Source organism: Musca autumnalis, unplaced genomic scaffold (assembly GCF_047663935.1).
Source record: "Musca autumnalis isolate F117 unplaced genomic scaffold, ASM4766393v1 scaffold_2, whole genome shotgun sequence".
Taxonomy (NCBI): domain Eukaryota; kingdom Metazoa; phylum Arthropoda; class Insecta; order Diptera; family Muscidae; genus Musca; species Musca autumnalis.
Genome location: NW_027411755.1, coordinates 1848514 through 1871320, shown reverse-complemented (window position 1 = coordinate 1871320; position 22807 = coordinate 1848514). Strand labels below are relative to the sequence as shown.

At 34.2% G+C, this 22807-nt stretch overlaps 2 protein-coding genes across 4 annotated transcripts in view; one reads left to right on the top strand and one right to left on the bottom strand.

Annotated features, from left to right (window-relative positions):
* LOC141393508 (uncharacterized) overlaps positions 1 to 6840 on the top strand; it is a 91425-nt gene extending 84585 nt beyond the window's left edge. Inside the window, exons 1-6 of one of the 2 annotated variants that reach the window (XM_073966532.1) lie at positions 2242 to 2366; positions 2478 to 2859; positions 3032 to 3615; positions 3738 to 4259; positions 6082 to 6581; positions 6647 to 6840. In XM_073966532.1, coding sequence (XP_073822633.1) covers positions 2687 to 2859; positions 3032 to 3615; positions 3738 to 4259; positions 6082 to 6581; positions 6647 to 6781 — 1914 coding nt within the window. In that variant the 5' untranslated portion in view covers positions 2242 to 2366; positions 2478 to 2686 and the 3' untranslated portion in view covers positions 6782 to 6840. Of the gene's footprint in view, positions 1 to 2241; positions 2367 to 2477; positions 2860 to 3031; positions 3616 to 3737; positions 4260 to 6081; positions 6582 to 6646 lie in introns of those variants that run through there. The other variant, XM_073966533.1, reaches the window with a different exon arrangement.
* Positions 6841 to 7228: 388 nt separating this feature from the next.
* Positions 7229 to 22807, bottom strand: part of LOC141393505 (uncharacterized) — a 231911-nt gene continuing 216332 nt past the window's right edge. The window contains exons 2-4 of one of the 2 annotated variants that reach the window (XM_073966529.1): positions 10026 to 10240; positions 7632 to 9436; positions 7229 to 7566 (exon numbers count right to left, since the gene is read on the bottom strand). In XM_073966529.1, coding sequence (XP_073822630.1) covers positions 7317 to 7566; positions 7632 to 9436; positions 10026 to 10205 — 2235 coding nt within the window. In that variant the 5' untranslated portion in view covers positions 10206 to 10240 and the 3' untranslated portion in view covers positions 7229 to 7316. Of the gene's footprint in view, positions 7567 to 7631; positions 9437 to 10025; positions 10347 to 22807 lie in introns of those variants that run through there. The other variant, XM_073966528.1, reaches the window with a different exon arrangement.

Sequence of the window (22807 nt, the reverse complement as noted above, 5' to 3'; positions counted from 1 at the left end):
ATTTCTTAAAAAATTTTGTGGGAGAGGTACCCTGGTCACTCCACTGACCACTATAAAAAGTAGTTAAAAACCTATTCTCAGACCTACAAACTCTACATACAAAATTTCATCAAATTCGGTCCAGCCGTTTCGGAGGAGTTCAAAGCCGAACACCGTGACAGGAGAATTTTATATATATAGATGTGCAAAGTGTGTCTATTATTTTGAGCAGGTGTGTAGGTATGTATGTACAAATATACATACACATGTTTTTCGGTGCGTGGTTTCATTTACAATTTAATTGTTTCCTCCAATATGTGTGACATCGAGAGTTGTTACGTGGTATAGCCAACCAAGTACAATTACATATGTAATTTTTTATTATTGAAGTTGGTCAACACCAACATTGCCAAAATTACCCGCAAATGTAATACGTAAAAAAATCCAATTTCATTTATCCAAATAGGTATTTAACATATAATTTTTTTGTTATTTTGATAGATGTAAGAACATCTGAATGCACGCACTCCAATTTATTTGCAGTTGATTCCAAAACTCGAAATATGGAATTTAAATCAATGATTTCCAATAGGCTTAATATTATTAGTAGTTCATCGTTGTGGAACTTTAACGAGCTCTATAGAAATTAGTGAAAATCGGTCCAGTTTTCTATAAAGCTCCGATATACATATGTATTCCTCGATTTTGGATATTCTTAAATCCTATATATTCACATATATTCCATCGGATTTGATGGATTTTTGTTTATCCATCACCAAATCTATATATATCGTAACGTCGTCGCCCGAAGACGTAAACCACATGAACATCTAAATTCGTTTTTTGATTGAATCTGATAAAATTTCAAGCTTCTTCTACGTTCAAACATAACGATCCTATTCCAGAAATGGCATTTCGGAAAATGGAATAATATTGTAGATGTTATTGTAATTACGGATCCCAAAACCAAGCGTTTTCGCGGTTTTAGTTTCACTACTTACTCCCATTCGTACATGATTGATAATACTCCAAATACTTGCCCTCATAAGATTGATATACTATAAAACAGTTTTTCATTTTATAACGTTTTTTGCTTCTCCTGTAAAGTTTTGGTTTTGTGGGTTACGTCTTCGGGAATTCATTGTGATGATATAGAAGTTTTAAGTCTCCTATATGTTCAGACGTTGCATGACGAGGTTCGGATAAATTACTTTTATGGGTTGAGGGATATGAGAACAATATCATATTGACACGACATTAAAATGTCTATTGTACAGGAATGAGGCTAACGCCAATGTGTATGTGATATATGGGAAGGGCTCTGAAGCGTTCGCCCATATTTATGAATAACATTTTGCTATATTTGACTTCTTTGTATCTAGGACCACTCATTAAGGTCTCTAGACTTCAAATCCAATGAGTACTTACCAAATATAGACCTACTAGCGGACCCGGCGAACTTCGTCTCGCTATTAAGGAATAAAATTTCATACAAAAACTCAATTTTCGATTTTTCCAATTTTCCGACTTTTCCAGAGGGATTTTCCAAAATTTCCTTCCGCAAAGACCTTCTCCTCGAAAATGCGAATAACTGACAAAAAATTTTACAGAAATCGGCCTAGCTGTTCTCATTTTATGAATTATGAATGCAATTAAAAAATTGGCGAGATGTGTATAGTTTATTTTGACGCTCACTGTATATGGATAGTTTTTTGCGAGTAAGTTTTCTATTTTCAGGGAACACAAAATTCCAATTATCAACCAATTCGGTAGAAAATTGTTACTAAATCTTTAAAAAATCTTAAATGGGGGCTGCCCTTATATAAAAGTGACATCTGTCCGATTTTTTGCAAGCGATTTTTTGTGTCTGTAATAACGTTTTGTTAGCAAAGACTAAATACCAAATTTCCGTTATTTCGGTTCAGGATGCAATGAAGGATATTCAAGCCGACTCGAATTTGTTTTTTGCTTCCATTCATTTATGAATATCAAGTTTCAAAACTAAATTATGTACATATATTCCTCAATTTCTAGATATTTTTGGTAATAAGTAAAAGTAAAATGAGAACAAAATTGAGATATACATATTTATGTACATAGATATCTAATTAAATGTCAATACATTGTTGCTGAAAAATGATGTTAATAACTGAGCTTCGTCCAAACCTTCGGCTCAACTAGTCTTTGAAAAAACGATATTAACTCATTAGCACGTGTGAAGAAAGAAAGTGACCAAGTTTATACCAGCATCTTGGATGTAAAAGAAAATACCGTTAAAACAAATTCAACGATAAATAGTACATAAGAACCATGCACACATACATATTTTCCATATGTAGAGGTTTTCTATCAAAACGGGAGCAGTTACTGCAGTTAAAATATTGGAGGTACATAAAGAAAATGTAGACCACCGCCAATTGATAATTTGTACACGACAATCGCGGCCCATCACTCAATAGAAGAATAAAAATAAAACCTTTTCTTTGCTATGATTTCAGTTTGTAAATCTTATTTCAGTTGTAAATAACCTCGAGCGAAGTACAAACGTGCCGATAACTGATACGCTTAAACTTGCCAGCACTAGGAGTTAGGAGTGCAATGTTAGCCTAACGGAAACGGAAGTGTATTTGTGCTATAAGAAAGTTACCAAATAAAACTATAGACTTATATCAACGAAAGGAAGGAAACATTAAGAAAACAAAAAAAAATGTTTATACGAAAAACAGTTAAAATACTGCTTTTAAGTGCAATTCTGCTGCATGGAAATGTTCAACTGTCACAAGCCTACACACAAGTTTCAACTAGCGGTTCTAGTGACCACAGTGGGGATGGGCCAAAAATCTACAAGGCTTTAAATTTTGATTTGGTGTTTCCCAAAAGGTATGAATATTTTCAAAAAGAAGGTTTCCGTTCTGGAGAAGTACATTTTAAACATACTTTTTATCTTTGGGAAACATAATTCCGACTTTTGACAATTTTTCATTTATTTTTTATTTAGTCATATTAAATTATCTTTTTCTCGTTTTTTATTTCTTGCTATCCTTATCAATAGTTTCAACTCTACTGAAAGTGTTACATCAACCACCACACCCTCCGTTTCCTTAGGTATTGGGTCACCTGCCACGGTGCTTGATAGCTCGGTTGACCGGCGACAATATAATCCATTGCCACAATCAAATGAACAAACAAATCGAGATGATGGCGATAACGGACAAGCACCCCTATATATTACACCATCGCCTAATGAGGCTGCTCTTTACCAGACACCCAACACAAACAGCAACACCCAGAGCAAGGACGACGGTGCACAAGTGGTGACACAAAATCCCATAAATATTCAGCAGCAACGAAATGATAACAGCAACAGCAACAATACTGTGACCATGGAACAACAACAACAAAATACAGCTACTGGTCGTGCTGTCGATTATCGTACTGCTTATCCCTTTGGTCAACTTATCACGCCATTAATCAAAAATGCTCCTGTGTACAGCGGCAATGGAAAGGCCAAACCTATGCCAACATCATTACACTCTTCAGCAACAACGAATGTTGGTAAACAAGTGGTCTATCCCCAAGTTGCATATCAACGGAAGCCGCCAAGTCGAGCAGAAATTGATAAGTTACACGGTCGCGGTAAGTGAAAGTGATTAAAATGCAAATTATGTATATCCTTTAAGGTAGAATGTGTTTTGCCATTTAGAATTTAATGAGAAAAACTATCATCTGCATGTAATAACGATTTTATCTATTTACAGGTCCCATTAAAGATCGATTTACACCCAGTGAAGCTGTGGCATCACATCAAATAAAAGCGTCGCATAATCAGAATCATGGTCACCATAATCATTCTCCTACTTACAAGAATGCCGGTAAAACGGCATCCCCATCCAATGTGGTGAATTCATATGTGCCACCTGCAAATTTGTATTCATTTCCACCCAACAATATCGACTACCCCTTGCCGTCGTCAAAAGACAACAAATTAGCAATGCCGAGCGACGTAGTAAATTCGTATGCACCACCAGCATCAGGCATCGAAGATTCTGGTTACAAATATCAGGGACCACTGAATTTAGGCTATTTACCGTCCATAAACAGTGATAATGTTAGTGACAAAGACAATAGTGATGGAGATGGAGATACAAGAGACCAAAAGGACAGCGGTGATGGTGATGCAGATAATAATAATGATGATACGATTGGCGTACTACCAGCCAGTGCCATGGGTGGCGATAATAATTCTGGCGACACAATGGACGAAATTAAAATGAATGATGGTATGTATTTGGCATTAGATGGTTCTGACACGATTTCAGGAGTTATAGTTTATTTACATCCGCCATATGATATGAGGTCTCATTGATACTTAGAGGTCTCATTCTGTCCTATGTATATTTTATAATATGTAATTACTAATTTTGACCCATTAATTCAATTGAGACGTTAGGAATAACGGTCTGGTTCACTAAGACCAGACCATAAATATGTTTACCAACATAGCCTAGAGAGTAAATATTGGGGTTATGACTTTTTGACATTTTTTTCTCAAAAATGATTTCCTGTAGAGAGAATTAATGAACTTTTGCCTAAAAATACCTAAAATAACATTCACTCCATTCCATGGGAAATGGGTAAATACCCAAATGGTAAATACCCATTAAAATGGGTAAATTGGGTACAAATAGGTAAATACCCAGGTATTTACCCAATATATTTGGGTAAAAACTACAGAAACTAAAATCATCCAATTGGACGCGAAAACGCAGTATTTTAACAAATTTTTTTAACTGACTATGAAAAAATTGACTTTTTGGAAATGTGACTAGTTCATATTTTACCAATTTTGGTCCATATTTTTGGTAAACCTCTCATATATAGTTACAGCGTAATTTTTGACATATGAGGACTTTTAGAACGGTTTGTTGAAACCCTTCTTGCGAAAAAAACGTAAATGCTGGACCGATACTCTTATTTTTTCATATATCTGAGGGCTTAACTTTTGATTTCAGCTGATAATCTTGAGATTTTTGTCCTTTTCGACAAAGCTATATTTGCAGCGGTCTGCATTGATTTTCTTCCTACCTACAACTCCAATGCTCGATTTTACATATTAAACCATGTTTATATTGTAGCTTTTTGTTGGGTTAACCTTCGTTATGAGGATTTATTGGAAATATAAGCAATGGAATTGACATTTAAAACCCAGTGGGTTTGTTAAATCCGGTTATATATAAACGTACGTATTTCACGCCTCAAGCATTTTGTTCACCCCATTTACTTCTATTTATTGCAAATTTCTTTGGTCTAAAATTCATTAGGGTAGTCCGTCTATAAAATACTAGCAAAATAAACGTAAATGGGATGAACAAAATGCTTGAGGTGTGAAGTGAGAGGTGAAGTGTGTCTCAGATCATACCCGAAAATATAAAATTATATATATGTAACAATACGATGATAAAATTAGTGAGAAACAAACCATCATGTCATTTTGGTTATGCTGTGTGCCCCTATAAATTGTTTTCCGTTACAGTGACTTCAAAAATTTTTCAAAAATTCTGAAAAATAAAAACATTAAAAGCATTTTGTGTAAGATTTTATGTAATCTTAAGTAAAAACTCATCAAAATATCATATAGGGATACTAGGTTTTAAAAAATTCATAACTTTAGTAAATATATACACAAAGCTCACATACCATTAAGTCTTATATTCGCCCCCAATAACACATTAATAGTGGGATATGTGTTTTACTTCCAAAAATCTTGTTTGATGGCATTTTAGTGGGACAAAAAGTCAGCTCATTGATTTGTATTTTGCTCCGAATCAATGATCGATTTAATTTAATGCCATCGGTGTGCAAAATATATATGAATTTATGTAAGAGCTATATCCCCTTGTTAAATTATGTCTGAGAGCATAAGTTTCGAGGTATTACGGGTTATGGATTTTCCCGGCTAATTAAGTAAATGTTTTAAGAGGTGGTCCCCAGTAAATCGATTCCCGGCTAATAATGTTCACTATTATATAAAATATTTTCATTTGACAACATTTCATCGAATACTGAATGAAGAATAACCGAAATCTTTTCTTATACTTATAGCGGATCCTAGCGATCAGCATCATGATGACCATGAATACGATACAGGGAAGGAATATCCAACGCCACCGCCAGAATGGCTTAAGGCACATCCAGAAGCCCAAAACGAACATCCTCCGCATGATCATGACCACTCCCTAGCTGAAATAGAAGACCATCATCATCCTTTAGAAGATTTAGATCATGTTCATCACCATCCCGATATTATTTTCGATCACGATCATGATCACTATCCTTATCATCATTCGTTTCCTTCATATCCTGTATATCCACATTATCCAGATGAAATATACGATGATCACCACGAACATCATCATCATCACGTTGAACCTCCCACAACAACAACAGAAGCTCCACCACCAGAACCTCCACCAGAGCCACGTGTTAAAAAGTACAGTTACTTCTATATAGGACGCAAACTTTGGTACATTCCATTATACTTCACTGTTTGGTTCAGTTTCTATATTCTATGGCTCATTTTAAAGTCTATTGCCAGACATAAGGTAAGAATTACAAAATGATTTATTTGTTCGTAGTCGTTGTTAACTTAAATATGTCTTAAATACAGGTTAACTTACCAAATCATTACGTCTCACGAAGAAGTATCGACGAACTACCTAGAAGCCAAGAAGAAATCCTCAATGAATTGACGGTCTCGGTTATGGATAAAATCGACAAATTTAAAAGAAAATATTTGAACTGATTAAACTAAGTAACGGAAACAAATAAAAGAAAACTTTAAAATATTAACACGATCAGAAATTTAAACTGAACCTGAATATGTAAATAGTTTGTAAGGAAATTCATATTCCACTGTCAAATATCGAGTATCTAATCGTTGTATATTTTGATAATATGTGGAAAATACTATAGTCACACTGAGAAATGTAAATGTTGTTAGAGAAATATTTTAATATCCTCTCAAACGTCAGACATGTTAAGTTATTACTTACTCATAAGTTGTGCTTTGTTCCAGAACCTGCAAGAAGATACTATTTTTTACTACGATAGCATTTTTCCCTTTGTTATCGGAAAATATAGTAAAAATTAGTAGATTCTTGCAGTTCTGGAACAGACCATTGGTTTTTGTTTTTAACATTTCTCACACTTCTCGCTGGAACTTGCCTAGTTGTAACTGACAATCTTCAAATTGTTGGTGAAAAACATAAAACATATACGGTTTATTCATAAAACCAAATAAAATTGTGTACATTTTACGAATGTAACAGGGTAATATCCTAAATTTCGTCAATAATTTCATATATAACTGTTTCTTCACATTCCTCATCATCTTCTTGATTATCTTCCACATCGTTATTAGTCATGTCGTCGTCCTTTATTTCATAATGCATATCAGACATTTCATAGGAGTCCATAGCTGCATCATCCGTGTCTTCTTCAGATTTATTGTGATGGTTACCAGCCTTATGAATAGGTGTGGAATAGTTTTGACGTTTGATCTTTCTGGGTTGTGCAACAGCAGCTTTGCTAAAAAGAAATTATAAATTATCTTTATTTGTACATATGTATTAGCTAAATAAAAAATTACATACGCGGCCTTTAGATCCTCTAATTTGGGTAAGGGGGCTGGCTCAGTTTTCTTCCCCATAGCTTCTTCTTCTGCCAATTCTTTAGGATGTAATCTCCTTTTATGAGATCTACAATTCGACCCATTTGAAAACGATCTATTACAGAATTGGCATTTGTATGGCTTTAATCCTGAATGAAGTATCAAATGATTTTTAAGAGATTTAGCCCTCTTGAATGCTGCATCGCAGAATTCACATTTAAATCGCTTATCATTACTGTGCACCAACCGATGTTGCAGCAATGTTCTTTTTGTATTCAAAACTAAACCGCAGTCTTGACATTTGTAGACAGACTCGTTGTGTGTATCCATATGAGCCTTGAGCCTAGGCTTATTCTTGAAGCGTTTTTTACACACATCACATTCAAAGGGGCACTCGTCGGTGTGCACAAGTTGATGTTCGTTTAATGCGGCTAAGGTTTTACAAGCGCGTCCACACTGGTCACAAATGTAAGGTTTTATATCCTGATGTATTCCTCTTACATGCTGTCGCATAGCCCCAACTTGACCAAACTTACGATCGCAGAAAGGACAAGGCACCACTAGCTTTTCCTCTTGGGGTAGATGTTGTCTAAGATGCATCTTAAGGCGACTACGGGTAGAACAATCTTTTTGACAAATTGGGCATTCAAAGTCAGGCATGCTTTCTATAATAACATTATGAGTAGATTGCATGTGCTTTCGGTAAACATTTGGATTTTTGTATTTTCGCCTGCATTCATTGCACTCGTAGCGGTAAACAGATGATTTCTTTTGTCCTGGTTTTTTGGCCGGTCTTCCCACCTTTTTTGTGATTAATAGTTCGAATGCATTCTGAGTAGACGAAGGTTCTTCCTCGCCTTTTGTTGACGCTTCGGTCATATCTTCATAGTCTTCCCCACAGTCTTCTTCATCCTCCACCTCCACATAATCTTCTTCTAACTCTTCTTCTGAATTTTCTTCGCCATCCTCTTCTATTTGTAAATTGTTGTATTTTTCAATTTCCTCGTTTGGCAAATTCTCCATCGCCTTGACTTCATAATCGTCGTGTTCATCAGATTTAAATTTTAGCTCTTTAAACAGATCACTGTCCTCCATCTCATGTTCTTGCTCTTGGCCGTCGGATGGCGTTTTGTTCTTCATATTCTTATATCTGAAATTCTCCTCATCTATTTCTATTAAATCGTCATTACTTTGTATAAGATATTCGAAATTTTGTTCAACCTCCCGTTCAGGATCCGTTTCAATCATTACCTCATTATAATTCATTTGTGCGGGTACAACCTTGTTTAATTGCGAAACTTTTCTTTTAGTTTCCACCACATCTTTTGAAGGCAATTTCTGGTGAACGTACTTTCCTTTCCCAATTGCTTCCACCACCACATTTTCTGAAGTAACCATGTTTTTGGATTGATATGGCTTTCCTTTACTCAAACGCTGCTTCTCAGTAGTCTTCCGAATGTAATATTCTTCAGAAACTGGTATTTCACGACCTCCCGAACTGCTGCTAGTATTGAAGAAAATAACTAGATCTGTTTGAGCTTCTTGGTTAACAAGGCTTGGTTTAACAGCAATTGGTGGGTCCTTTATTATGTGTTCCCAACTATCAGAAGTTAGGCCTATTTGCGATTTTATTTTATTGGCATCCTCTTCAGTAGTTGGATTCAGATTTTGTAGTAAACAATAAAGAGTTTGGACTTTATTTACCCGTTCCGTAAAAGAGCTCAGCTCATCTACTAACATGCGACACTCCTTACATATAGATTTTGATATCTCATCTTCGGCCTTAATCTGGTGGGGAGATAAGAACATTTGGAGATAAGAACATTTTCATTAAGCTCTGATCGGGACCAAATTTGTTCACAGGTAGGTCTCGTCACCCTGATCACAAATATATATAACATTTATTGCGGAAGTCCATACTTCAAGAGTTATGGGCCTCTGAAGTTCCGAAAATGCCCTTGTTAAAGGCCGACTATTTAGACAAAAATTTATGATTTTAAAGAAAATTTTGTTGCCGTTCCCGAGATTTGCATCTGCCTATAGAAAAAGTGTTAAATCCCTGGCCGAAGACCGTCTATAATAAAATGATAAATATGACAGTATGTATATTCCTTAAGATTTACAAAGTATCCATATTATCATTATCCGTTCAAAAATAGCGAAGTTACATACAAAGGAATTTTCGGAAATTCAGAGGCCCATATCTCAGGAAGTATATAAATTCAGAGGACGCAATAAATGTTATAAATATTTGTGATCAGGGTGACGAGACCTACCTGTGAAAAAGATTTGGTCCCGATCAGAGCTTAATGAAAACATTCAACTTGCTCCGAAAATATAAACAGGTAGAAATATTCCAAAATTCAATTTTACTCACATTAACCCAAAAGAATTTGCCTATAGATGTAACTAGTGCTACCTGGCCTGTATCATTATCATTCTTATTAAATATGGTATGAGTTTCTTGACCTGGCTTGGCACAAAGTCGGCACCAGTTCAGCCACGAAAAGGAATTCTGGACTGTAGATGATACTTCAGTTTCTTGTTTTGTACCCATTTCCTCCAAAAAGAATTAGTATTATTAGTATTCTAGTATTCTAAGATAAACAAACAAATTTGTCCGAATTAGAGTTGTGTAGTACCGGATAGAGTTGTATAGTTCATGAACGAACTAGTTCAATTGAACGATTCATTGAATAAAGCGTATGAACTAGATCAGTCGATATAGTTCAATAGTTCACTGAAGTCGGCGACCGTACGATCAACGAAAGAACGATTCACAATCTAGTTCAACATGTCGTTCACATATGTATAAAGTTACGCCGTCGTCAGTGTTAAGTGATGCCTTCGTAATGTGATAAGTTTGTTTATGTTTTGGATCAAGGTACAATGAATAGCTGTTCGAAAGTGAAGATTTCTTCAAAAGCACAACAAATTCCACATATTCCCATATTGAATGTAACTTGTTCTGGATAGAAAAAAATAAACACACACGCACAAAGCTTTTTCGCGTTGACAGTTTCTACACACACATTTTCTTCTTTCTTCTACACATTTTTGCTATTGTTTGTTTTTATTTGGTGTATGTATGCGTTTGATTGAACGATTATGATCCAAATGATTGAACTGGATAGTGAACTATGAACTAGATTACTGAACTAGTTCAGTTAAAATAGCTGAACTATTGAACTAGATCTTTCAAATGAACTATATTGTACAACTCTAGTACCGGAACGAACTAGTTCATTGGAACTATTCCAATACTGGAACCATCGGAACGATATACGACTCGTTCATTTATATAGTTCCTTTCGTTCATCTGGTTCCTTTTGTTCTAGTCGCTCATCTCGCTCTTTTTGTTCAGCGGAATCAAACGTTCTTATCGTTGTATTGTAAATTTGTTCTTTTTGTTATTACCATGGTACAATTACAAAGGTAGATGCCTCAGCCAAGCTGATCGAATCTAAAACGTCAAAAAACATTACAAAAAAAGTTGCTTTGTTGTAGCAATTCGCCGATGCATCTACCTTTCTCTTATGTTACACGCTGAAACTTTCATACGAAACTTTCCCATTATTTTGGCGTTCTTAGGTCGAGTTCCCCATTACAGTAATTTCATAAAATTACTTTTGTATGGAACTCGATCTATGAACGCCAAAATAATGGGAAAGTTTCGTATGAAAGTTTTAGCGTGTAACTCAGTAGTCACACGCGCAAAATTTGCGACGAAACTTTCCCATTATTTTGGCGTTCACAGATCGAGTTCCATACTAAAGTAATTTTATGAAAATGCTGTGTTGGGGAACTCGATCTATGAACGCCAAAATAATGGGAAAGTTTCGTCGCAAATTTTGCGCGTGTGGCTACTGAGTAACATAAGAGATAAGAGTTTGTAATTGTACCATGTTATTACCAAAGCATGTGTTTGTGTGTACGTGAAATTTAATTTAATGCGTTTAATTATCGACATGGAGGTGAATACAAAAGATTTTCAATTAAATTCCCGTAATAAATGCAAACCTTTAAAACTAAAATGGCAAAAAACAGCACTTAAGAGGTTTTGAACAGATCATAAATTGCTTAACATATCAGTAATGTTATTCCTTTTGTAATATCTTATAGCACGGTTACACTACAGCTTTTTGCCGGGTTAACCCACTTCATGAGGATTTATTGCTTAATCTGGTCAAATCTGAACAGATTTGCCGTACAAAAATTAAATCCACTCACGACTGGGTTTATTTTAAATCCGGCACAAATCCACCAAAAATACAGTGTTGTATTCGGTATTTGTGCAAAAAAATCCAACTCTACTCAAAAAGTACCAAAAGTTGCAACTGTTTTTGCAACAGAGTTAGTCGGGATTTACACGTTTACGATTGGTCGCATGAGATTTTATGGAGTTAATAAATCTAAAGTTATTTGAAAATCATAAAATTATTTATTTTTTTACTTTAGACACTTTTTTAAACAAAAAGTACGCTTGATACCATGATACAAAAATGTATCCCTGTGTGTAAAATATACCAATATTGGAAATTGTCATACGAGAAATTGTAAAAGTGTAAAACACGACTTTATTAGTTATTTTGTATGTATACGTAAACAAACATCAGCTGACAGTTTATATCCTCGAAAAGATAAGTGTAACCAGCAAAGATTAACCCACTGGATCTATTAAACCCAGTGGGTTAACCTTCAATAGTGTAACCGGGGTATTATAATTATTATCAATTATAAAAATGTACAAAATATTATACATTAATAAACCGCATACATTTTTTAAATTAAAAAATAATGTATTGCTAAGTTTACATTTACGAAATCAACTCGATTTCAACTGTCAATTCCATAGATCAAACGTCAAATGAAATCTCATCTGGATTTAATTTAACGTTTAACGTACTCTTATGTTACACGCTTAAACTTTCATACGAAACTTTCCCATTATTTTGGCGTTCATAGATCGAGTCCAATACAAAAGTAATTTTATGAAATTACTGTAATGGGGAACTCGATCTAAGAACGCCAAAATAATGGGAAAGTTTCGTATGAAAGTTTCAGCGTGTAACATAAGAGGTATGGATTTGACAGTTGAAATCGAGTGGATTTTATAAATGTAAACCAAGCATATGAAAGTGTATATTCACTTAACAAGAAATGAACGTCGGAGTTCTACATTTGAACGTACGATTCAAAAAACGATTGAGTTACAACGTCAAATGAAAGAAGGAACTATAGCTTTGTTCCAGAACTAAAAAGTTTTTACGACTTTTACACATTTTACCCGAAAACCCGTTCCCGTACACAAAAAAGTTGTAAAATGTTGATTTTTCTTTAAACAAAAATGGCGCTGAATGACGCTCTCTTTAAAAACTTTTTACTCGACAAATTTGAGCGTGTAAAAAACAGTAACATGGTTGCCGGCATCTGATTGGCTGGTATGTTGACTTTGACATTTGTTCCAGCTCTTTTGACGTTTTTTCCATTTTTGCGTTCCCGAACTTTTTGAAAAAAAACTTTTGTGTGAAAACAATTTTTCTCTCTTTTACGAGTTTTACTATTAAAAAGTACGGGAACAAAGCTTATATGGAACGAAGGAACAAGTTCCTTATATGCTCTTTATATTACAGTTTTTTGCCGGGTTAACCTTCTTTATGAGGATTTATTTGACGTATAAGCAAAGGAATTGACACTTGAAACCCAGTGGGTTTATTAAATCCGGTTATATGTAAACATACCCAGGAAAAAATTTTGGAAGTTGTGCAATTGGAGTTATGATTTCACAACATCTTTCGATGTAGTCCAACAGAGTTATGAAAAATGCACTCCGTTCTATACATTTTATAAGCAGTTGCTGTAGAGATCCCTACAGAAAAAAACAGTTGGTTGATCCCCACACATTTCTTGAAAAGATAAACAATAGTGTATACGTTTCGAAGAATTTGTTATAAAATAAAGAAACAAAACTTAAGTTGCGAACATTTTTGGGTGATTCACGAGACGGAAATTTTTAATGGGGTGGAGTTGGAGTCCATATCGAAAGTTGAACTAGTGATGGGAAGGCAACATAAAAAACTTTAGGATGATGAAAGAAAATCAGGTGCACTTGGATTAAATCGAGAACGGAGGAAGTAAGCTCAAATGTGATTGAATTTAATGGAAACTTTTTTAATTTGTGTTTATATAATAAAGTTCTTTATGTTCTTGTTTTACACAAATTATAAATGCATTTTATTTATTTTGGGATATTTCGCAATGGCTTGCATTTTAATTGCATCTTTAGACTGATTAAAAATGCAATCCGAAAAATGCATATAAATTCAATCCAAAGCACTTCATCTTAAGTTGTGATTTGGATCGAAAATGGAGTGAATCATAGCTGTGTGCTGTGGAAGCGAAATGGAGTGCATCCTAGCTGCGCGCTCTCTTGTAAAATTCATAAGTGAATTCATAGGAAAAGATGTACTCCAACGGCAAATGTACCGTACACTTCTAGTGATTCAACTGCATCCTCGGATGCAAACTTTTTGCTGGGATACTATTATAGTTCCTTTTGATAAAGGCATGGTTTAATAAAGGGGTGTTTACACTAGCCATCAATGTCATACGACACGAAATAAATACATTCCATATCTGCCCACAGAGACAACGTGGAGACTTAATTTCACTGCATTTTTGCTGGTGTGGACGCAAAAAGTAAATGGCGTAAGGAAAATGTCCAATGTTGCACACATTAGCGACTGTATAACGATGGAAAATTTCAGGACATATGACATTGATGGCTAGTGTAAACACCCCTTAATAAAGGTTAGCTTATAGTACGTTTATATATGAGCGGATTTAACAAACCCACTGGGTTTCAAATGTCAATTCTTTAAGGTATACGTCAAGTAAATCCTAATTAAGAAGATTAACCCTGCAAAAGGCTATAATATAAACATGACCTTAAGCTTTCTGTCAATTTAAATTTTTTCTCTCGACTGTTCCTAAAACGTATAATTTACACAATGTACACAATCTGTGTTTGTGTGTGTGTGCTGTTTGAATAATATGCCAAACAATTTTAAAAACATTCGAATTCAATGATTTTTAAATTTGTTTTTAAAACATGTGTATGGAAGAAATTCGTCAGCTTTGCATTGGAACAAACATTTTATTATATCCACAACTCGATTATCTGGAGAAATCTTGACACTTCATTCATTTTTCGCGTTTTTACAAAATGCTCAAAAATGGTATTGTAAACAAACCCACTTGTTGCTTTTGTGTTTACTACCCAGCAAAAAGTTTGCATCCGCGGTTGCAGTTGAATCACTACAAGTGTACAGTATATTTGCCGTTAGAGTACATGTTTTCCTATGAATTCACTTATGAATTTTACAAGAGAGCGCGCAGCTAGGATGCACTCTATTTTGCTTCCACAGCACACAGCTAGGATGCACTCCATTTTCGATCCAAATTCGATGTAGTCGTTTGGATTGAATTAAAATGCACTCTTCGGATCAATATAAAGATGCAGTAAAAATGCAAGCTATTGCAAAATATCCCAGAATAAATAAAATGAATTTATTATTTGTGTAAAACAAGAACACAAAGAACTTTATTATATAAACACAAATTAATAAAGTTTCCATTGAATTCAATCACATTTGAGCTTACTTCCTCCGTTCCCGATTTAATCCAAGCGCATCTGATTTTCTTTCATCATCCTAAATTTTTTATGAATTAATTCTCTTTCGAGTTGAGCTATTTATGTTGCCTTCCCATCACTAGTTCAGCTTTCGACATGGACTCCAACTGCATTCCATTAAAAATTTCCGTCTCGTGAATTACCGCAAAAGTGTTCGCAACTTAAGTTGTTATTTCTTTATTTTATAAAAAATTCTTCGAAATGTATACACTCTTGTTTATCTTTTGAAGAAATATTTAGGGAACAACCAACTTTTTTTTTCTGAAGGGATCTCTACATCAACTGCTTATAAAATGTATCGAACGGAGTGCATTTTTCATAACTCGGTTGGACTACATCGAAAGATGTTGTGAAATCATAACTCCAATTGCACAACTTCCAAATTTGTTTGCTAGGTAATGGGTACTTTACACGGTATGTTTTTTACATATGAGTTGTCACTTCTCCCATACATAATGTATATGCAAAGTGACAATTCATATGAAGAAAACATACCGTGTAAAGTACCCATAATTTTGACGTTTTAGGAATTCAGGAAAAACAAGGGTTCTATAGATTGTTTTCATTTAAATCTATCTCTTTACTTATACCATGATACCGTGAAGGAACGAGAAAGTTGCAACTGTTTAATGAACTAGATTGCTCAACTCTATTCCGAATCAATTTATCGCGTGTATATTCAGGGATATGTAAAGTCGGTTTGGGTTAATCGATTATAAAAGCCCTGTTCCAGAACTAAAAAGTTTTTACAATTTTTACCACTTTTACACAGTTTGCGTTCCCGTACACAAAATTTATATGAAAATTGTTTACGACCTTTACAACTTTTACGACTTTTACCACATTATAAAGTACGGGAACAGGCCAAAAATGTCTAATGTTTGGTTTACATTCGGCGTCTTTTGTGATTTCGAAGGCGTTTCGTGATTTCGCGCGGAATCATGCAAAATGTATCATGATTTCGCATACAAAAATGAAATCATCTCATTTCGTGATTTCAGCGAAATCAACATCGAAATCACAGTACACATGATATACAACCCCGTTTTTGCCTAAAAAAGTACCAAAAGTTGCAACACTTTTCACGTATCACAATAAACAAGGTAGATGGTCAATTGCTGCAACAAAAAAAAATTGTATCAAAATTTGTAAACATGGCATAAGTAAAAAGGTAGATTTAAATGAAAAAAATCTATAGAACCCTAGTTTTTCCTGAATTCATAAAACTTCAAAATTAGTAAACTAAAAGGCAACAAGTGGGTTTGTTTACAAAATACCAATTTTGAGCATTTTATAAAAAACGCGAAAAATGTATGAAGGGCCAAGGTTTCTTCACGTAATCGAGTTGTGGATATGATAAAATGTTTGTTTTAATAATAAGCTGATGGATTTCATCCATACAAAAACAATTTTGGAAATCATTGAATTCGATTGTTTTTAAAATTGTTGGCATATTATTCAAACATCACACACACATACAAATATTGTGTATATTGTTTTGACGTTTTAGGAACAGTCGAAAGAAAAAAAATTAAATTGACAGGAAGCTTTAGCTAACCTTTATTATTAAACCATGTTTGTAAACAATGTGAAAGAAATATTAAATTACTTTGTTACAATGCTATTTTCATTGTGTTATCGTACTTTTTTAATGGTAGTGCTAGAAAAAAAAGAGAATTGTCAAAAATAGCTTCCCCATACAAATTTCTTAACAAATACGGGGACGAAAAAATGACGGAAATTGCAATAACTGCAGCGGAAATGTCAAAATCAACGTATAGCTATCGTATCTAGATACCAATTAACATGCTGCTAGTTTATACTAGGCCAAAATTGTATTGCCAAAAATAGGAGAATAGGGTGTTATTCGGCGCTATTTTTGTTCAAAGAGAAGTGCAAATCTTGCTAGATTTCGGAGTACGGGAACACATTTTTAGCACTAAACGGGAAAACTGCTGCAAGTATTAATATTTTGCAAGATCTGAACACAAATTTTATCTATCAAAATGTATTATTATTATGTCTCAACGATAAAATCATTTTGTATTTTTTCATTTGTTAGTACTATACACAATTTATACGATATATAGATAATTGTACGATAATTTTCGAAATAAAGTTGCAAAGTTCTATATTGTCGTATATTTTTGATGACTAATTCAATTTACAACAACTTGTTTTGAAAGTTCATGTTTGATCAGCTGCGCATATTCATCTACCTTGATTATTGTGATATGTTCGAAATCAACAAAAAAATAAGTGTAAACACCGGGGTGTATTTCAGGATTTCGTGAAATCCAGTGGATTTTGGAGCGCAAGTATAAACTTGGCATAATAGTCGTAGCATGGCACAATAATAAAGATACATCGGCAAAAGTCGTAGTAATGGTCTGTTCCAGTTCTGCAAGAATCTATTAATTTTTACTATTTTTTCGATAACATAAAGGAAAAAATGTTGTAGTAAACACTAGCTGTGTTCCTTTACTTACCTGAGGTTACCATTTTAACCATTTGTTACCATTTTTAACCTGCAAAGCGTTCCTTAACCCCGAAAAGTGGCAAAACTGTAAGCAATTTTTAAGAGAGTGAGAGGGGAGAGAGAGCGAAAATGGCTTTCTCTTCTACCACAGGCTACCAGCAAAATTTCTGCAGGTAGAAAATAGTTGTGTCTTTTTACTTTTTCAGTAATAATTATTCAGTAACTTCTTTTCAGAGAGTAAGAGAGATTTTACTCTTTGATACGAAAATAGAGAAAAAAGTAAAAAGACAGCATTTAGTAAACTTTAGCAAGATAACAGTTGATAACCAAAACAAAAACATTGGCCCCAATGCATGAAAGAAAAACTAACTCCAAAGCAATGAAAAAGTTCTTCAATTTTAATCAAAATAAATAAAAAATAATTAATATATTAATAAAACAATCAATAAATATAGCTGAATTGTAATATTTATAGTATTTTTCCACAAAAATAAGATAAACATTGTGCAGCAGACCATTAGCAGATGATTAAAAAACAGCTGATCGAACTTGCTAAATGTTGCTGGGAAAAATTCTTTCAGCAACTTTTAGCAATTTCTCAGCAAACAACTGTCAAAATTGTTCTCTCACTTCGCTCTCTTTTACTGAACTTTTGTGTAAAAAGACAGCATTTAGTAACTTTTCGTAATAATTATTACAAATTATCACGTAAAAAGACACACCTAATGACAGAACTGATTTTTCGACTTTTGTTTGACGATTACTTCACAAAATGAACGAAAAACCGAAGAAAAAGTCGAACACTGACAACACTAAATGAAAAAACTGTGAAATAAAAGACGAAAATTGATTTTTTTGTTTTTTTTTTCTGACATTGCTGCCAGACCTACCATTTTTCCGTTCCTTTACTTTTCTGGTAAAAATGTTCATGAGAGAGTAATTTTGAACAATTTTGACACTTTTCTCTTTTACCACTCTTACCATTAAAAAAGTAAAGGAACAAAGCTACTAATAGCTTCTTGCTTCAGGCCATTTACCCCCAGGTTTTGTAAAAATTTTTATTCTTCTCACACGAATTGTCAAATTTTGTAGATCGATTTACTCGCTTTAGCGCAAATGTAGAGCGCTGATTTTTAAATGAGGAATCCTTAATGATATATGGAACGGGTATACGAAAAATTAGATGTGTATGTCATCTGGGGGCTGAGCTATGAATGCCTAAATTATTACGAATATAGACGAACGAACAAAAATAAGTTACAAAAACTGGGGGTTAGTCCCAATTTACATTAGGCGAGTTTACTTGCGGCAATTGTCAGTTTGTAGGTGAGAGAGGGTGCTGAGAGGCAAAGGGTTACCATATGCCTCACCTCTCTCTCCTACAAAATGACAATTGCCGCAAGTAAACTCGCCCAATGTAAATTGGGACTTAGTTGTGTTCCTTTAAAGAGAGCGTCATTCAGCGTCATTTTTGTTTAAAGAGAAGTGAACATTTTACAACTCTTTTGTGTACGGGAACCCTTTTTCGGGTAAATTGTGTAAAAGTCGTAGAAACTTTTTAGTTCTGGAACAAAGCTATAGTGATTAAAGAATTGTACATTCGGAACTATAACAACTTGCTTCATATTTGAATGTTTAATGAAGATATTTCTTTTTTGTTCTTTCTTTTGGTAAGTCCCTGTTTATACAGGGAAAGTTGATAGGAAAGAAAATTGAGTTTATGGGCGAGGGAGTAGAGAGGAATAAGAGGGGGTACACACACCTCTGTACTGGCAAATTCTGTTTTGTTTCGTTTTTCTTCGTATACAACCTGAAGTTGGCTGCAGATTTGTTTTTGCATTTTCTTTCATTTTATTTTCTCTGTCGAGAAACAAACAACAGCGGAGACAATTGAAAAAAAAACCCATTTGGAGGAAAAACTATTTTTTAAACAAAAACAATTCGAAATAAGTGGAAATGTCAAAACTAAAATGCAATTCAATGGTTCCTTTAATAATTAATCGTTTATCACACACGTCCATTTTTACTTTTCCTTACAATTTTGCCTTGGCTTTGTTTTTGAACGGCGCAATGAGAAAATGAGTGTGAAGAAGAATCAGAAAAATTATAAAATTGACACAAACATGATTTCCGTGTCTAAACAACAAGGAAATTGAGAAGAAAAATTTTCTTTCCAGTTTGAGTGTCTAAACACGGTCTAACCAAATACTTAAAGGTCTGCGTGCATTACTCTTATGTTACACGCTAAAACTTTCATACGAAACTTTCCCCTTATTTTGGCGTTCATAGATCGAGTTCCATACAAAAGAAATTTTATGAAATTACTGTAATGGGGAACTCGACCTAAGAACGCCAAAATAATGGGAAAGTTTCGTATGAAAGTTTCAGCGTGTAACATAAGAGTAAGCTGCCTTGCCTGATTGCCTTGCTTTCCTGCTTCATTTCTGACATAATAAAAATAAAAGAATAAAGGAGGCCGAGCAAATTTGCCCTGGGTTTCCCTTTTCTTTTTTATTCTTTTATCAGAAGTAGGCAAGTCCGTGTTTATACAGGGAAAGTTGATTGGAAAGAAAATTGCGTTTATGGGCGAGGGAGTAGAGAAGAATAAGAGGCGGTACACACAAGTCTGTACCGGCAAATTCGGTTTTGTTTCGTTTTTCTCCGTATACAACTTGAAGTCGACTGCAGATTTGTTTTTGCATTTTCATTCATTTTATTTTCTCTGTCGAGAAACAAACAACAGCGAAGACTATTAAAAAAAACCTTTTGGAGGAAAAACTATTTTTTAAGCAAAAACAAAAACGAAATAAATGGAAACATCAAAATTAAAATGCAATTCAAGGGTTCCTTTAATAATTAATTGTTTATCAGTCACGTCCATTTTTACTTTTCATTACAATTTTGCCTTGGCTTTGTTTTTGAACTGCACAATGAGAAAATGAGTGTGAAGAAGAATAAGAAAGATTATAAAATTGACACAAACATGATTTCCGTGTCTAAACAACAATGAAATTTTAAAAGAAATTGAGAAGAAAAATATTCTTTCCAGTTTGAATGTCTAAACACGGTCCAAGGTAAGCAGGCAAGGCAGCTTATGTACGCAGGCTGCTCTGCCTAAAGGGGTGAGTACATAAGCTGCCTTGCCTGCTTACCTTTCTTGCTTCTGATAAAGGAATAAAAAAGAAAAGGGCAACCCAGTTCGAAATTTCTTCGGCCTTCTTTATTCTTTTATTTTTATTATGTCAAAAATGAAGCAGGAAAGCAAGGCAATTAAGGCCTAAGTACATAAGCTGCCTCGCCTGGTTGCCTTGCTTGCTTCTGACAAAAGAATAAAAAAGAAAATGGCAACCCAGTTCGAAATTTGCTCGGCCTCCTTTATTCTTTTATTTTTATTATGTCAGAAATGAAGCAGGAAAGCAAGGCTATCAGGCAAGGTAGCTTATGTACGCAGGCCTTTAAGGCCTGCGTACATAAAAAAAACAGTTGAGTTCATGTATTGATTGTCAAAAACCTAAAACTTGCCTGCGTGACATAGGCGTTCCGACAACTGCAAAAACTAACGAAAATCGTCGATTTCTTTTTGTTTTTCTTTCACATATTTTCTTTTTGTTCATGTTCTTTTGTTTTCAACACATTTCAATTACTCTCACTTCTTTTTCACAAAAATGTCAAGAATTTGTTAACCCGGATGTCTGTGAAAGAATGATGGACAGCTGGTAGCCAAACGACAAATGTATGTATGTGTTAGTAAATCAGAGTTGTATTTGAAGACAAACTGTCTAGTGTAAACGCCTAGTAAGAAATTAACAGTCTGTTTCTATATGTCGAAAGAAGAATGTGTGCGAAAGAAACACGTCCAAACTCTTGTGTGTTTTTCAAATTTGTTTTTTGTTTTGAAGCAAAAGTAAAATTATTTCGAAAATTAAAGTTCGGGTGTGTTTCATTCGCACACATTCTTCTTTCGACATATAGAAACTGGCTGTAAAACTCCTGTCCCATACGGGAGCCGCCGTTAACAACTGCTTTTGCCGGTTTTACCATTTTCAAAAGTAAAGGAACAGACCAAAAGATTTCTTGTGGTGAATCGTTGTAATGAACTATCAGCTGGTATTCAGACTGCAACGTTTTTCATTTCGTATGGTACTGAAAAAACAATGGCTGGTAAAATTTTAGAGCTCATTTACACGAGGAAACAATGTTTCCTTGTTTCCTCTAAAACGTGTGTTCCGTTTTGATTCCAATTCGCAAAATTGGTCAGTGTTGGGAACAAATGTAGAAGTGATTGTACAAAAACGTACAAAAGGCAGGTAATACAGGTATATTTTACCCACATGTGTCTATACTTTTTACGGAATTTTTCATGAATGGTTATTTATATTATTAACCCCATTTATTTTACCTGTTTTTGTAGTTTTCCAAATAATTGTTTTTTGAATATTTATGTACAATAGGTAGATAATTATTTTTGGTAACTTTTGCTCTGTTCCAGAACCTGCAAGAAGCTACTATTTTTTACTACGATAGCATTTTTCCCTTTATGTTATCGGAAAAAATAGTAAAAATAAGTAGATTCTTGCAGTTCTGGAAAAGACCATTTATGTAAAAACGTACGTCTACCGTTCAAAAGGTACGCTTGTTAAACAGCGCAACCCTGAAAATGCAATTACGAATGAGGATCAAAACGGAACACACGTTTTAGAGGAAACATTGTTTCCTCGTGTAAATGAGCTCTTATTCTGATAAGACAAATAAACAAACCGATATAAACCTAATAGTTTTTATATACATAGTTATTATTATTGCCCTGTTTAGGGCTATTTTCGGAAAAAATAGTTGTTGAGAACCTTCTGTGGAAATAGTTTCAAATCCAGCCACTACATTCAACTTGCTTCAAATCCTTTATGGTACTAGCAGCCTGCTACAAATGTAATATAATTGAATAAATTGGACATGGACTCAACTTATACTACGTTATGGTATAATTGGT